General features: G+C 50.8%; 1 protein-coding gene across 1 annotated transcript in view; it reads left to right on the forward strand.

Moving 5' to 3' along the window:
• Nucleotides 1-371: 371 nt before the first annotated feature.
• The window catches only part of celf4 (CUGBP, Elav-like family member 4), a 91,473-nt gene continuing 74,344 nt past the window's right edge, over nt 372-17,500 (forward strand). The window contains exon 1 of the mRNA XM_076014341.1: nt 372-1,470. Coding sequence (XP_075870456.1) covers nt 1,194-1,470 — 277 coding nt within the window. The 5' untranslated portion in view covers nt 372-1,193. The remainder of the gene's footprint in view (nt 1,471-17,500) is intronic.

Genomic DNA, 17,500 nt, shown 5'->3' on the forward strand with positions numbered 1-17,500 from the left:
GGGGGAGATAAACCACAATCCTCTATCTATCAGGACATTGCGGCTTTCGTCGGTTGCGGTCGCGCATTTTCAGCACCACAGAGCTGTCCACCACCCCGGTACGCTGCTGCTGCTGCTGCTGCTGCTGCTGCTGCTGCTGCCATGGACGATGGGCAGGAAGGCTGTGAATGACAGAGAACACCGTTAAACATCCAGAAAGCATTTAATCCCACCTCGCAGCTGATTATTTTTCACCCTCCGCATCTCTTTATTATTTCACACACGAATGGAAAGTTTCAGTTGCGAACGGGTTGTTAAGGCAACCGTGTGCGGTCAAATCATAAGAAAAGAAGGGCGTGTGTGTGTGCGCGCGCGCGCGTGCGTGCGTGTATCAGTCAGGAAGTAATAAATTCTTGAGTTCACGGGCACGTACTTATTTGCTTGTGAGCAGGAGCACAAAGGAGCGTATTCTCTATATTTCTCTATTTATAGCGCCTCTCCCCGCGATGGAAGCTACCACTCTGCCTTCGCCGGAGAAAGGGGAGGGGGGGACTGGGGAGACGCGCGGCTCCGTGTGCGGAGCTCCGCTGCGCAAACCACCCCGCCGTTGTGTCGCAGTTTGGGCCGGCCCTGCCGTTTAAACCGAGAAGACACCCATACCGAGTCCTCAATGCAAAAAAAAAAAAACGGGGGGAAAAAAAGAAAAGGGTGCCAAGAAGCTGGGACGAGGGAACGTGGGTGTAAATAGACAGCGAGCGCGCTCTCTCCCTCTCTCCCTCTCTCTCTCTCCCACATCTCTCTGCCTCTCTCTCTCTCCTGTCCTCCGTCTCTCTTTTACGAAATCAATGAACGACTTATTTGCCAGGACGTAAATATAAGGAATCAAAGCCTCCACCGGGGACCGTCGGCATCGGCGCGCTTTTGATATGCGTATTTCGCCCAACGCTACATGTGTCTTCACATCACTGTAAATATTGTCTTTGAGGGGACGGGAGCGGAACCAGCTGAGGCACGGCGGCTTGGACTCGGAACCAAATTTTGAACCAAGACTCGCACCAGCTCTGTTTTTTTTTTCTTTTTTTTTTTTTTTCTTTTTTTCCTTTTTTGTACATATCTATCTACTCGCAAAGACGAATCTCCGCCACCACCGTCTCCTCCAGCCGCCGCCGCCGCTGCTTGTTTGTACCCATCCCAACTCACTGGCCGGTCCGAAGATGGCAACTTTAACCAACGGGCAGGTGGACGGCACGGTGCACGGCGTCGGCGTGGTCTCCGCCAGCACGAACGGGCTCGTGAACGGATTAAGCCACAGCCACAGCCCGATGGGCTGCCCGGCCACCATCCCCATGAAGGACCACGATGCCATCAAACTCTTCATCGGTCAGATTCCCCGCAACCTGGACGAGAAGGACCTCCGGCCCCTCTTCGAGGAGTTCGGCAAGATCTACGAGCTCACTGTGCTGAAGGACCGCTTCACGGGCATGCACAAAGGTGGGTTGTGTTGTTTTTTTGCAGATTCCCCGAGACACAACTATGGCTCCACTCATTTATTTTTTTTTTGAACAGCGGGACACCGAGGGAAGATTCCTAAACCATGCACAATTTCGTAACTAAACCCGCACAATCGCGCCGTGACCAGGAAAGAAATTGTTTTTGTTTTTGTTTTTTGTTTTGTTTTTTTTTTGCAACGACTTTAAACTCATTTATTTTTGTTCGAAAACCTCGTTGCACCAAAAAATCTTTAATGTATTTTTTTTTTTTTTTTAAATATATATATATATAGTCTGAGTTGTCACTGCTTCTTTAATTCTGTGCCCGCCACCATCGTCCCGGAAAGCGCGAGAGTGTCACGAATCGGGAGTCACGACAGCGTTTTTTAAATTTCGGGGTTCTACGCGAGGAGGAGCAGCGGCGGCGGCGGCGGCGGCGGCGGCGGGTCCCCGCGTTTGGCAGCGTGGCGTGCGCGCGGGGAGCGTTCACACACACCCAGTCCGGCGGGGTTGTAAAATGTGCTTCCATTCAGCACAGCGCTAAATTCAAGCCATTAACCTCACGTTGCCATAGCGGGAAGCCAGTGTTTGATTGCCCGCAGCACGGTACACGCTGTTGCCCATAACTCTCTCGCAGTGTGCGTGAGTAGGGAGGGAGGGAGGGGATGGATGGATGACGAGGGAGGGAGGTGTAGCACGCGTGCACGCATGTACGTGCGTGTGCACGTGTTCAACACAAGACGAGTGTGTATAGGCCTTTTCTGGATGGACAGCTCTGCGCGGCTCGCGAGCGTTTCATGCGCTGCAGGTGCCTGGAGTGGGAATGCAGTTTCAAGTGTACAAGAAGAGGAAGAAGAGTCCAAATCCTTCCCAAGCAGCCGTCCATGTATTGACTCGTGCTTTCACTATATGGCTCCGTTATACGGCTCCTCTTTTATGCTCCCTTGCCTTTTACTATTTATTTTTTTTTATTATACCCCCTCTCTCTCGAGGGAAGAGTCATTCTCTGCAAATCAGCCCAAGCACCATCTAATGAGAGGTCACTAATTGATCTGCTATACCTGCAGGACGTCTCCCTGGGGGAGTGGAGGGGTGTGAGGGGTCCGTCAGGAATAAGCTATCACTTTCTTTCTTTCTTTCTCTCTTTTTTTGACTCGCCCCTCTCATCTTCGATCCCTTCTTTTCCAGGGCACACCCCCTCCGCCTGCATGGCGTGAACAATGTGCGACATGCGTCAGTAAATGATAATAACATTCAAATAACTCCGGAGGGCGGAGACTGTCCTGTCAGCGGGCGTGCGGGAAGCCAAAGAGAAGGAGAAGAGGGAGGGGTTATCTTTTATTAATAGCCCAGCTGTAGTAGAGACTCCCTGTTGGACAGTTAATCACCAGTGGCCCCAGAACTGGAGGCACGGCTCACCAGCTGATTCTAAGAACTGTCTCCTCACCGCGATATACAGCCCTGCTCCCCGGCCCGGGCCCTCGCTTTCATTAGCGAGCCCCCCGCCGCGCTCATATTTTAACTAGCTGGGGGCGGCGGCAGCTCCCCGGCTCGCTGGCTCCAAGGCCGGCCTCCCCTCCACGGAAAGCCAGTGACCTGCAGTTTGCGCGCAGAGATTCCCAAATTAGCACTAAAGCCGCCATGCCCCCCCAACCCCCCCCCCCCCCCCCCCTTCCTCCCTCACCCCTCCACCGTAAGTAACCAGCAAAGTGACTGAGTGCACGCCCGCCGCCGCCGTGCTGGGCTTATTGGCGACTGCACAGCACAACGTATATCAGGTGGAGGAAGCTATCACAGTTTGACACCAGAGTAAATAGACTTGCAGGGGAAAATATGCAAACATTCCGACGACAAATTATTCACGCTGCGTTTATTTGGTCTTTGTCCCATAAAATCCGGGCCATTCAAATCAGTTAACTTTTTTTTTTGATTAAAGGTTGCCAGGGTGGGGATTTTTTTTTTTCTTAAATAATGAGAGTGCATGTTGCATCCCTCCATCCAGTCTTGCGAGAGCAGAGGGAGCCGAGTGGAGGGCGTACAAACGCTTTAAGGTGTGAAACACTGACAGAAACTCTCTCGGCTCGTTTGTCTGCGGTGCTGAACTAATGTGTTGCATTTTTTATTTTTATTTTTCCACTGAAAAGCCACCGTGTTGTCGTCCGGCGGGGCAGCATGAAGCCTTTCTGCCGATGATAGTTTGCCACCTATATGTTGCTGGGTGCATTTTTTTTGTTGAGGAAAAAAAAAGAATAGCCCATTCTCGGTAACTGTCACCGCTAACAATGTAAAGTCTCACCTGGGGATACTGTTGCATTCCTTTAACCCGAAGCCAGAGACACGCCGCTACAGAGGAGTAATCGCTGCTCGCAGCTTAGATGATATAGTTTATTTTTCTTTTCTTTAGTTCCAAAGAGCTGTGGCAGTTAATAAACGCCCCTCCCTCCTGCTTGTGCCGTACATCTGCGAGACTAAAGAAGCAGCCTGCGCTATGGTAATGCTGCCTCCCGAAGAAAGAGACCCCCCCCATTACAGCCATTGTCAGCCGCGCCTGCGATACCGTTGCCATAACCCTCCCCGTAATGACTCCATGTATCACTCGTAATCTAGTCTTTAGGATTCTGTCCCCTCAGAATGGAGGGGTGGAGGGGAGCGGGACGGGGCCCTGCGGAGGCTGGGAGCAGGCGCAGGGTCCCACATTCTCCCAATGATTTTATTTCTCTCCCCTCTGCACCCGAGCCATGCTAATAGAGGCCATTTATAATGGTCACCGGCTGCTGCTGCTGCTGCTGCTGCTGCTGCTGCTGCTGCTGCTGCTGCTGGTATTCCTGCTGCTGTGGCTGCTGCTGTGGCTGCTGCAGCTGCTAGCGAGCACAATGGGGGCTGAGAGGGACGGCTCACGAGGACCACCACTACCCCCCCCCCCCACCCCCCACCGCCCTCCCTCCCCCTCTTTCCTCGCCCGGCATTGCAGCACAGGAGCCGGGGTGGGGGATCCAGGACGCCGTCATGAATGATTGACAATCACCTGGTCGGCTGAGCGGCTGAGCGGCGGCGGCGACGATGAAAGCCCGTCGGTAGCGGAAAGTTTCGCCACCCCCCCCCCCCCTGTTTGTCTGCGTCACAGCAGCGAGAGATGGTGCCCCCCTCCCCCTTCCCCTCTCCCTCTCCCCCAGCCACCCACCCACTCACTCACCCACCCACCCCCACGTCGCTCTGCCGTTCCCCCCCCCCCAAGGCAGCGCAAACTGTCACCGCGTTTGCTTTACCGCCGTTGCTTCATCCGGCGCTAATTTAATGCGAGTAATATAGAAAGTTCCTTGGCAAACTCAATACATTAGCGGCGGCTCTCCCCAGTCCCAGTCCCGCCTCGTGCGGCGGGTTCAGGCGGTTCAAAGCCGAGCGACGCCGCCAGACGATTGCTCAAAGTCAGAGCCGCGGCGTGAAAACTTCATTTCGATCGGAGCCAAACAGTCCATCCTGTGACTGTAGTGATTGATGAGAACGCCGCGCCTGTCCAACGCTTTGGCTGGTTTGATATCAATGCTTGAGAAAACGACACGATCATTAAAGATTAATGAATCCCGACATCAAACAAGTGGACACGCGGCGTAATGACCGACGCTCATCTGACACGCCACAGATGGGCGGCGTAATCCGCGCGGGGCCGTAAAAGCAGTTATGGTTCCCCGCTGAACGCCCGCCGTGTTTCCACATGTCAGGAATTCGGAGGAGGCGACGTCTATTTTGGCCCGGGAGGTCCAGATTCCAAAACACGTGAAGGGAAGGGAAAAAAAAAAAAAAAAGCACCCGCTGCGTTTTTATTGCGGGCAATTAGTCGTTATAGGTTGCCATTAGTGAAGTTACCCCCCTTTGAGGAAAAAAAAACGCAAAGATTAAAACCAGAATTGTTTTTGAACAAAGGAAGGAAGGTGTGTGTGTGCGTGAGTGTGTGTGTTTTTCTTCTTTTCGGGGCCTGCAGGTCTGCGTTAATGCAGCGTGTGTTCCGGCCGAAACATTTCACTCTCTTTGCATCATCCTCTCAGTGGGATCCCCCCCTCCCCTCTCCTATTGGATTTGGACTGGAGTGTCTGTGTGTGTGTCTGTGTGTGTGTGTGTGTGTGTGTGTGTGTGTGTGTGTGCGCACGCGTTCCTGCGTGCTTCCCAACCCCTCCACCCCCCCCCCCAACCCCCTCCCCGTCCACAATCCTCCACTCAGCTCGGCTCAGAATGCGCGCTCAGGCCCCACATCGTGCCCCATTTCTACGAGGGCGCGTCGCAATCGATTCTGAGTGTTTTGTCGGGGAGAATGGCAGCATGTGTCACGGAGGAGGTCGCCCCCTTGCCGAACGTGCACCCAGGCGCCAGCGCCACACCGCCGCGCCCCACCTCCCCCCCCCCCCCCCCCATCTGCCCTGGCTGAACGTGGATCCTGGGGGGAGGAGGGGACGTGGGTCTAGTTGGTAGAAACAGGAGGCGGAGCAGTGAGCCTAATCTGTCGCGAGGGCCGTTGTCAAGGCGGCGCTGGCCGGCCGGGCGGCCGTTGTTATTATTGGAGAGGACCGGACCGATGGGTGGGGGCGGGAGGGGGTGTGGTGCGGCAGCTGATGACCGAGCGGGGGGGCCAGTTAGTCACAGTCAAAAGGGGCCGGCCAGGATTAGCATGCTGCTAACAGCGGGCTCGGAGTGGTGAGGCCTGTCAGGGAGGTGGAGCCCTGCGGCCGCTCTGACCTCACCCGCCGGCCTCCTCATTAAAAGCGCTGACCTTTACAGGCGGGGGAGGGGGGAGGGGGGAGGGGGGCGTTGTAGCAACGGCTCCACCGTCATGTTCACCTTCTTCCACGTCACAAAGAGCGACGAGCTGACACACGTTCGAGGAATCCATTGCAAAGGTGAAAAAATGAATAAATATATATACACACACGCACACACACACATATACCCTTCATTATAAAATATATATATATACATATACATACAAATATATATATATATATATATATATATATATATATATATATATATATTTATATATATATATACACCCACATATATACATATATAAATATATATACACCCACATATATACATATATACACACACATGTATACCCCTATAGTCACGCTTTACTTTCTTGACGAGGAACTTTTACCATCAGGCGCGCGTCACACACACACGCCAACGCACACTTCACTCATGTTCATGTATCATACAGTAAAGTGGCGCGGTCAGCATTACCACCCCCCCCACCCCCTCCGCCTCACTCGTTACCACGTAGTTAATAGTTCCACGTGGCGAAGTCATGGCTCACTGTGGACGGCAGTGCTGACCTGTGGAGAAGAGCAGCGGCAAGATTTGTGGTCATCATCATCGGGTGGGATGGGTGTCGGGTGTGGGGGGGTGGGGGGGTTGCTGATCTCAACAAATTTCACACACAGTGGATAGATGGATAGATAGATGGATAGATAGATCCAAGCTGAACCTCCTTCCCCACTTTTTGCAGTGTTTCTGTTCAGTCGTAGCGTTATGACCGAGACGCAACATTCATTCAGAGGAAGAATGAATGGTGCATCCAAAAAAAAAAAAAAAAAAAGGATTTTTGACACATATTTCTTGGAGATTATTATTTAATGTGTTTCCTTTTCACCAGTGTTTGAGCCTCTTGCATCAGCCACGTGTTATTGTGCTCTGTTGCCTCGTTGAAGCCCTGCTCGACGCCTCGGGCCTCCTCAATCTTTTAGTCATACCTAATGCCACACCCGAGACCACCCTCCCCCCTCAATCCCCCTCAACCCCTCCTATCCCTACTCCCCCCACCCCCCCACCCCATTCCCAGCTCACCGCCGTCCCACTCCCCGCCTCGCTCCGAGCAGCGGTGGGCTCTGCACAGGGGAGAACGCAACACTTTACAAACGTTGGGAAAGACTTTCATCTTCCGACAGAGGTTTTACTTTTGTCCCCCTGATGTTTTTTTTTATTGTTATTAATATTATTATCATTCCTTATAATGAAGCTTCCTGTGGGGAGATGCCCTGCATTTTCTTTTTCTATGATCTTTCAGGAGAAAATACACGTCCGCCCATTTTATTATTGTTAGCATGTGAGATTTAGTTGTTTCTTTGTTATCATTCATTCAAATTCACACTTACATTTTCCCTCCATGTGTTCATTATTTTTATCTCATTTTACGGCAGCGTTTTTTTTTTTTTTTTTCCTTCTATTCTTCTCCCCCTTTACTGCAGAAAAACCAGAGCAGTGTTTGGTGCAAAATGGGACGCAACATTTAAATTTCAGAAATTTCTCTACTTTTTTTCCTATCTTTTGACCAAACCTGTCATCACCTTCAGTGCCTGCATGAAAATGCATCATCTCCCTGCAGCAGAGAGTCTCTCGATGAGAAATAAAAGAAATAAATAAATACAGCAGCATGACACAGCAGCATTATGAAGAGAGGGGAAAAAAAAGAACAGAAAACCTGAATCCCCCAAAGTTTCTCACAGCCACATGTTTATTCATCGAGCATGACGTCCCATTTCCTATTCTCCTCCAAAACCTGATCCTCATATTTAAATGTCTCTTTCTGTTTTATGACATTTCTTTCATTGTTCTTTCAAGGTCAACTTTTTTTTTATCGTCGCAGGGTAAGAAACAAAAATGCAATCGTTGTTATTACCTCTTGCGGGCGAGCTTGAGCGCTTCGCCATTCAATTCTTTTTAGCCCCCGCCGCAATTGGCTCATATGCGCCAAACAAATCAGCCCACTCTGGAGATTTATGGTTCATAGAAAGTTGAATTGATGTTTATTTTCAGCCAAATTGCTAAACATAACTGGAGGTGGCATATCTGGGTCTGCCTGCTGGGAGACTCCGGGAGGCGGCGGCTACACGAGTCATGTTGTGTTTGTCCCGGCCGACGAGCGCACACGGCTTGTTGAGCCACACGTGCACTTAGCCTCTCCCCACCTCGACGATCAGGCGGCCGCCGGGTTCGAGCGGCCCTGATTCAATTTCACTCCCTCGGCCGTCTCTCCTTCATGCCTTTTTCATGCCCTCCAATTAAAAATGCACCGCGAGGACTTGTCGGAGGAAGGTGGGAATGGAGGTTAGGGTCCTTTCAAAGATCTCCCTCAATTATTCAGAGGCGCGTTTGATTCGGTAAATGGACGGGGATTAATAAGTCATGCGCAAGTTTGTTTGTTTTGGGGGTTGTTTTTTTTTTTGTTTTTGTATTTTTTCTCGGGTTACTTTTTTTCCTTTTTTTTTTTTTTTAGAAGCTTCAGCTTCTAAATGCAAGGCAAGATGCTCCCAACCACGATAACTGATACAAGAAATCAACTTTAAATTAAAAAAAAAAAATTAAAAAAAAATGGCTAGTTGCAGATTAGGCTTGTCACACTTTGAGTCAGCATTTTTACATTTAAAGCACAATTATCTGTCGTTGCCAAAAGCAGAAACTTGTAAAGTCAGCAGAGCAGCGAGGAGTCTCTCCTTATATTTTGCACTTTATTTATTAAAAAAAAAAAAGGCAAGGCAACTGATGAGCTTTTTGAATGTGTGCTTGTCCCCCGCCGGGTCCGTGTCACCCCCTCCTCCCCCCTGCTTTGCTATCAAGAATTTTGCCATTCAGATCACATTGGCTCCGCATTGAAAGTAAAGTACATCAAGGCTTTATCCCATCCTGCTGCTGGTTGGAGAGCAGATAGACCAAAACATATCGCTGCAGAGGGAGATGGTGCAAGAGTGCGTAAAACGACAAGGAGCTCAAGACAGAGGGAGGTGGGAGGGAGGGAGGGAGGGGGAGGGAAAGGAGAGAGGGTGGGGGGGAGTTAGAGGGATGTTGAAACAGGGATGATGTAAGAGAGAATGCGTGAAAAGAGGCGAGGGAGATCCGTGGAAGAAGGAGGGGGCGGAGGAGGAGAAAGAGGAGCACACTTGCACGCACAAGCACACACACACACACACACACACGCACACAAAGAGAGACAAAGAATATCAAGGGGCAGAGCGATGCACAAGGAACAGAGCGCAGATTACAGCGAGAGGTGCAAACCGGGAAAAAAATGGAGGCTCGGATTTGTTCAACGACAGGCGGTGAGAAGAACCGACAGGGGGAAGGAGGAGGAGCTGATGATGAGGAGGATGAAGAAGAAGAGAGAGGGAAGAAAGCGACGGGCAGGAGGAGAGTTAGAAGGAGCGAGGGAGCGGGAGAGACAGATGTCGCCGTGGCAGATTGATGGCCGCTGGCCCACTTCCACGCCGGCCGCCGAGCGACCCCTCCGTCCTCTGCTCTGATTTATCGGCCGCGTTTTGCCAGATTTAAGCGGCGCTCGGTGGTCATCACGCCGGGACGGCCGGCAGTGACCTTCCAGGGCCGGGAGGCCGGCAGAATTGGACCCCGCCCCCCTCCCTCCCCTGAATCCACGTGGTGGTGGTGGTGGTGTGTGTGTGTGTGTACGTTGGAGGTGGGTGGGAGGGGCGAAGTAAGCGAAGTAGCTGCGTATCCATGACCCCGGGAATTCAGCAAAACCTGAATATCGCAATTAGAAAACTGGTCATGGAAACGTTGAAAAACCTCTCAAACGTGGCGAAAAGGTTTTGACGCTCTCATGAGGTGGTTTGTCAGACGTATATCACAATTGTGTCATGGAAACACTTTTTTCGCATTTACACGTCAGCGGACGTGACGTACGGGGGTCACGTGACCAGTTCCCTTCCGGTGAAAATGAAGCGTTATGTTTTGAGGGAGGAGGAGACGGAATATTTTTTAAAAGTCATCAAAGAGAAAAAGATAACAATCATTCTTGAGCAATAGATAGCTACTGTTGTCTCACAGTAAAAAAAAACAAAAAAAAACAGGAAGGTTCTAATTGGACGAACGTCTTTCTTTTGAGCCGCAGGATCATCTCGTTGTTTCTTCTTCCTCCCGACGTGTCACAGAAGTAAACGCTGCGTTGTTCACTCCTGCAGCTTCCTGTTGCATTGTCCCGCAACAGGAAGTGCCAATAGATGTCAGCTGCTGAAGGAAGGCCCCGCCCCCTTCACGGCCCTCCTCCTCAACCCCTCAGTGAGCGCGTCCTCCGTCCGAGATGGATGGCGCCGGGTGTGGTTCATCATCGTACGCGACGCCCTGAATAATAAATAACCTTTTAAAACAAGCAGCCGAATCCGAGAGATAAATGAACGCGCAGCGGAAAAGTGAACGGGCGTCGTCGAGGTCGTCTCTCGCGGTTATTAACGCTTCCTGCGTCCGTTTTTTTTATTGTTTCCTGTGGATCAGAAAAAAGAAATTGACAAAAGCGCTTCTTGAACTTCAGAAGTTGAAGCCGAGTGGGCGTCAGCGTGCGCAGTCACTGATGAGTGCGCACGTGCAGATTTCTTTCTGGCTGCAGATGAGTAATGTTACATTATAATGCAGCAGCAGTGGCAGGTTGCACAGATAGATAGATAGATAGATAGATAGATAGATGTACTTCATTGAGCCCAAATTTGGAATCTACACTGTTGCAGCACTAAAAACAGTACAAAAAATAAACTACGCAGTAGTTACAGTAGTTGGGTCCAGTGAAAACATGTTTTTCATGTTGTTTGCCTGTTTTTCTTTATTCTTCTCTTTTTTTCAGATTTAAACTCAAACTGTTGTTGCACCAAAGCACTTTTCCGAAAAGCCCCTCCCAAAGAAGAAAAGCTAGAACCTTTTCCTGCGTATTATTAATAAAATATCTTGACCTGCAAAGCATTTATATTCAATCCCCTCCCCCCCAAAAAAAATTTGGTTTGAGGCAAAAACTTTTGTGCTGCAGTGGCGTAAAATGAGGGCGTGTAACCTCCCAGAGAGCTGCGGACGGAATGAAAACTGCCGAGGTTCTGCTGCTCCGGCGCCTGGTTAGAGCAACTCCCGAAAAATCACACGGGTTCGTGTAACAAGCATGATGCTCTCCGTGGTTTTATCAACACGCACACTAACAAACAAACACAGAAGCAGCAGCTCAGAAATTTAATTTGCGCGATTGTTCCTCCCGTCTTGTTTTGAAGGTCTTCCCTCGTGCAGACGGAGGCCGATGAGATTCTTTTGTTTTTGCCGTTTCACTGAAAGTATGTTTACGTTTCGGGTTTAGGAATTAGGACTCGCTGATCAAAAACCACTCCAGCCTCGCTGCCCCGCCGCCGCCCCACCGCCCGCATCCTTCTCCTGAGTGCCTGGTCCTCCTTCAGCGCGATGGGCCGGCCCAGCTGCTCATTGAATTATCACGTGCTGTCTGCCTCTGATTCTGAGCAGATTGCCGACTGAATGAGAAGCAGCGCGCAAGTTTGCCATGAGGTTTATTTTATTTCATTTGCGTGAGCGCGTGCGTGTGTGTGTGTGATGTGTGCGTGCGTGCATGCGCTGATGTAAATACAGGCTTTGGTTTTTTCGCGGGCGGCGGCGGCGGCGGCCCGGGTGTTTTCCCCCGCACCTCGCCGGTGGGCTCAGCTGGGTTTCGCTCTCGCCCATTCGCAGCGTTGCCTCGATGCACAAATCAGCCCCGGGAATGAGTTGGACAGAAACCCTTCGGCAAATTATTACACATTTGCAATTTAATGGCTTCTGAGGTCTCTCCCGGCCCCGCACAGGTTCCCCGACGAGACGGAGCCTGTTAGTTTGGTCCTTTAATCAAAAGGACGGGAGATGGGAATCCTGGCCGGGATTGGGACGGTTTCGTGCGGTTCATGAACGGAGACGGAGGCATCGGCGTGAAAAGTCGGGCGGCCGCCGCATTTGTGCTTGCTGTGTGTAAACACGGCCAGCGGAGGGAAAGAGTGGGAGAGAATTACATCCCTCTGCGGGGCCTTTATCAATACCACCAGGACACGCTGGGCAGCGGAAATTAATTTGGCGTTGGCCGGACCACTTTATAAACAAAGTGGGAATATGGCTTTGGCATGTCAGCTTCCAAATTTTTTTTAAAAAAGTTGTTTAATTTTTAATTAAACCGCAATTAAGGGTGTCTGCGTCATTACAACTGCCAAATTAGCATGACTATGCTAATTAAACTAGCTTGTTGGAGGGGTAAGGGGGGGGGGGGATCACAAAATGAATCAGTTTGTATCATATTTAAAAAAAAGCATGTAGTTTGTTTTCATTTAGAGCAGATATTACTAAATTATAGTCCAATGATCTTTGTAAAGAATTCGACTGGAATCCATCAGGGACGGGAGAAACACTCCCGCGTGTCGTATCTTTCACGGGCAGGAAATTGCGTCTTTTCCCCGAAGCGCGTCGAGTGAAACACTGAAAGACGTTCGGCTCGTCTGTTTTGTCTCTCCACCTTTTCTCGCAATCACAGAGGCAGAGAGCCGGTGGAAATAAATTCTTAATTCACTGAGTTAGATCTGAAGATCGTCTGGCTCCACTCGCGCTTTAATTTCCTGCCGTTAATGATCTGACAGCGGACGGGGGGGCCCGGGCATAGAGGGGAGGAGGGGGTGGTGGGGAGATGGGGCAGTCCTGGGGGGGGGGTGGAAAGGAAAACAACAAACCTCCGACTTTTCCACGAAGCTGTGGATCATATGATAAACATTCAATTAGACGGCGAGTCAAAGAAGCAGGAATTACAGGCTGAACCGACTCCCGCTGTCAAACTGACGCACGATATTCTCAAAAATTGAAAGAATTTAACGTTTAAAAAAAAAAAAAAAAAAACGTTGAGTGTCGCAGTAAACTGACTCGTTAGAGACTCCAAGACATTAAACGGTGTCTTACACGATCCCGCCGCCGCGACTCCCTGAAAATGATCAGCACTTTCTGCCCCGGGGCCCCAAAACGTGCAGGTCTAGTGCGGATTTTAATGCATTTCGGGGAGAATATATTCCATATCGCGACATAACTTTTGTGATATTACCGGCGAAAGACAAATGGCCGGCTTTTTCGCCGGCTGTTTAAGCGACTCCTCTCCCATAGCCGTAGTTACTCTGATTAATGTGCCATCAATTCAAAATGTAAAAACCATCAGTCCAATCTGCCTTTTCAATGTCCCAATTTGTCCGAGAAGGAAGTCGGGCTTTTTCAGAATGAGCTGGATAAAAGCGACTGCCAAGGAGGAGGGGGGAGGGGGATGGGAGTGACTATATATATAATTATCTGTTGCTGAAGTGCCAACAAAAGGGACTTTTGAAAATCAACTTTCCGCCAAAGGCTTCATTAGCCGGCCGATAAACAGCAGAAAAAAGAAAAGCTGCCGCTCATCAGGCGGTCGGAGGGACACAGGTATCTGGCCAAAGCCATTAAAAGCCTGAGATTCCTCAGCCTTGCACCCCCCCCCCCTCCCTCCCACCCCGCTAGCTGTTTGGGATTAGCAGGCGCTTAATGCGGCTAATGTTAATATGCTAATGCGTTAATGTTATGTTTGAATTATAAGGTGATTTAAGAAACGGCCGGCGCCGCTGTTTTGTTGGTCTTACGCTCCGACACGGCGGAGAGGACGGATAACCGTGTTTACTCTGCATATGGAAAATCCCCCCCGACGCCTTTCATCTGTCCTTCCTGTGTAGCGACCAGCGGCCCATGTTAGCTTTGCAAACATCTTAATTGTGTTAAATGGAGGAAAAAAAAAGGGGGGGGGGTGGGCGGTGGATTAAAAGCCATTACTGTGTGTGTGTGTGCGTGTGTGCGTGTGTGTGTGTGTGTGTGTGTGTGTGTGTGTGTGTGCGTGCGCGTGTGTGTGCTATTCCCGGGACGGCGCTTTTGTTCACTTTGGCAAAGCAGACGAGAGAGTTTCACCTTGAAACTCGACGTGCTCCTGGAAAACATGGTCGCCGTGTCTCCGCCCCCTCCACCCGCTGCCGCTTCACGCACAGTCCGACCGGCTTTTTGCCGTCCCTTCTTTTCTTCTTCCAGCGGTGGCCGCCCTCCTTGCCCTCTTTGAAATCATTCACTTCTCTCTCTCTTTCCTCGGCCTTACACCTCTTCGTTGTACCGCTTGCCTTCGCCTCTCTCTCTCTCTCTCTCTCTCCCCCTCCCTCTCTCTCTCTCTCTATGTCTGTTGGTCGGTCGGTCGGCCTGGGCATCAGATAAGCTCACTGGGGGAGACTTTAGAAGGACTCTCCATCTGTGTATAAATAGCTCTGGATGAATTATTGAGGGACCTGGGGTTGCTAATAATCCCGTAGGACCCATCTGACAATGACACAGAAGATGGAGGGAAAACAATTACGCAGGCTTTCTCCTTCAGAGGAGTGGGGATGTAGAGGTGGAGGAGGAGGGGGCGTGGGGGAGGGGCGACGGTGTGAGGGGCGGGAGTGTGTGTGTGGGGGGGGGGGGGCATGAGCGGCCTCTGGGAGCCTCCTCACGGGGCCCAACATCTTGGCTAATAAACCCAATTAAGTCTCGGGAATCAATGGGAGCCCCGCAGGAGGAAGGCAGCTTGTCCTCCCTTCCCTTCCCTTCCCTTCGTTCGCTTCCCTCTATCCACAACAGCACAACAGGAGGTGTCATGATTCATGTCAGACACCACCAGCAGCACTTCCTGCGTCTGGATCATCCCGTCGTCTTCATCCCGCAGCAGGTTGGCGGCACGGGAAGGGGCGGGACGGGACGGGACGGGACGGGACAGGAAGGGACAGGAAGGGACGGGATGTCCGCCTCGGCAGGATGATAGGACGCGGGGAGAGGACAGTGGAGAGGAGAAGCACACGGAGGAATATTAATGGGAGTGTTTATCCTGTAAGTGTTTTACCCAGTGGGTGGGGGGGAAGGAGGTGTGCAGGGAGGGGGGCATGGGACCAGGGGACCGTGGGACTGTGGGCCCTCTCCCCTGATAGAATCAGAGCGCTTTGTCTTCTTGGTGATACATGACTCACCTGTAGAGGGCTGAGATTTATCCACTCATTTGTTACCTGGATGGGATGATCTGGACCCCCCCCCAACCCACCCCCACACACTCCCACACATACACACACACACACACACACACACACACACACACACACCACTGCCACAGACATTTGAAAGCATGGGAAGAATTCCAAGGAAGACAAAAAAGTTCTAAATGTTGCTGCGACTTTTGCCCTCCTTCGCCTCCTATCTGAAACTAAATCTATTCATCCAAACACACACAACCTTTTTTTTTATTAGAAAACTGCTCTGCAGTAGTTTCAGCATGATTAAATATCCCAGATTTTGCCCATTTACAGTCTTATTTTTCACCCCAGACTCCAGTGAAGCAGCCTCACAAAATTCATTATCAAAAAAATGAATAAAACTAAAATGAACTAAAACCAGCATATTTAACCCTCTGTTTACAATCTCCTGCTAAAGTTGCTTTATTGGGCCTTCCTTGGAAACAAAAGGAATAAAAACAAAGCAGGTGACAACACCTGGCTGTGAATGTGAATGTGGGGTGGAGGGGGGGGGGAGGGGGGGGGGCATTTCCAGCAGTGTCTGCAGGGTTCAGGTTCAGGAAGCCGTTTAATTTGGTTTCCCATGCATCTCAAATGTCACGTGTGTGTGTGTGTGTGTGTGTGTGTGTGTGTGTGTGTGTGTGTGTGTGTGTGTGTGTGTGTGTGTGTGTGTGTGTGTGTGTGTGTGTGTGTGTGTGTAAAACTGTGTACGATTTCCATCCCAGTCCTCCCAGGAGAGGCTGGATGCGGGGGTGTTAAGGTGGTCATGTGTGTGTGTGCGTGCGTGCGTGCGTGTGTGTTGTGTGCAGTCTCTGGGTGGTGTGGTGGGACGACACCGTACTAATGATGCATTTTCTACACCATTGATTCAGTGGCTCTGCTCTCCAGTAAATCCTTCACATGCAACACATTAAAGCCGGCCCTTTTTCCTCCTTCGCCAATCGATTAGCACAGCTTAGAGACGGCCACTCGGGGGGTGTGGAGAGGGTTTGGGGGGGGGGTGGGGGAGAGGGGGGTCGGGGGGTGCTGGACAGGAGATGGGACCCGTTATCTTTAGGGACTCAGCGCCACAGCACGCACACACACACACACGCACAGGGCTAACGTATACGTCCAGCTTTATGTTTTCTGCAGCGGCTGTAGGTTGTTGTTGTTGTTGTTGTTGTTGTTGTTGTTTGTTGCTTTTTGCCCCCCCCCTGCACCTGCAGTGTGAAAGAGCACCAAAGTGTGTGGGAAAATGTGAAGTTTGCACGCTGTTAATACCTGTAATCTCTGGATTAAGAGGCGCATTTTAATATGGAAGCCGTCCAACCCTCCCGGTCTTGCAGGGTTGTCTGTATTTATTTATTTATTTATTTACGTAGTTTATTCGTTCTTTAATCTCCCTCTGTTTACCGCTGTAACGCAGCGTCATCAAGAGTCTTTATCTTTATCCGTCGTGAATCATTATTTTTATCGAGGCGTCTCTGCTGCCGTGAGTTCAGGTGTATTTCTCAGAGCGCTGCGGCTTTAGAGAAAAAAAAAAAAAACATTCATTTGTTGTTGTGATTTATATTTGATTTTTTGTTTGGGGGGGTGGGGGGGGTGGTTAATGTTCTGTTTTGCAGGGGGGAAAAACCGTATGCGGCGCCCCCTCTGGTCACTCAGCGTGCTGCGGGTGCAGCAGTTGCAGCGTAATAACTTTGACGATGTTCGAGTCATTTAGTTCTAACCGAGTCGCTATTTTTCGAAATTACCGTGACCTGCTGCACTTTCCTTTCATTTCTTTTCCTAACGGGAGGCAGCGGTGGCGGCGACGGTGGCGGGAGGAGGGGGAGTGGGGGGCGGGGGGGGGGGGGGGGGGGGCGGGGGGTAAATGCAGCGGATGTACAGCAGCGCTGCCCCTCCGAGTTTCATCAGCCACTTATTAACTTTTGCTCCGTCTCCTCTGGCTCGCCGGCTCCCTCGCTGCGGCACTCCGCCTGTTTCTAGATTACAGATTGCCGGTGTCCCCACCCACCCCCCCACTCCTCCCACCCCACCCCCCCGAAGTCAGGACTGAGGGATCTGCATAGTCGCCTATAGGAGAGCTGGGACCGCTATTACACTCCATTATAAATTAATTCACCTCCTCTTTCATAATAGCGGCTGCGGAGTTCGGCCTCGCCGGGCTGAAATAGT

Source organism: Nelusetta ayraudi, unplaced genomic scaffold (genome assembly GCF_046127955.1).
Source record: "Nelusetta ayraudi isolate G7.1 ecotype Tasmania unplaced genomic scaffold, CSIRO-AGI_Nayr_v1 ptg000168l, whole genome shotgun sequence".
NCBI classification, from domain to species: domain Eukaryota; kingdom Metazoa; phylum Chordata; class Actinopteri; order Tetraodontiformes; family Monacanthidae; genus Nelusetta; species Nelusetta ayraudi.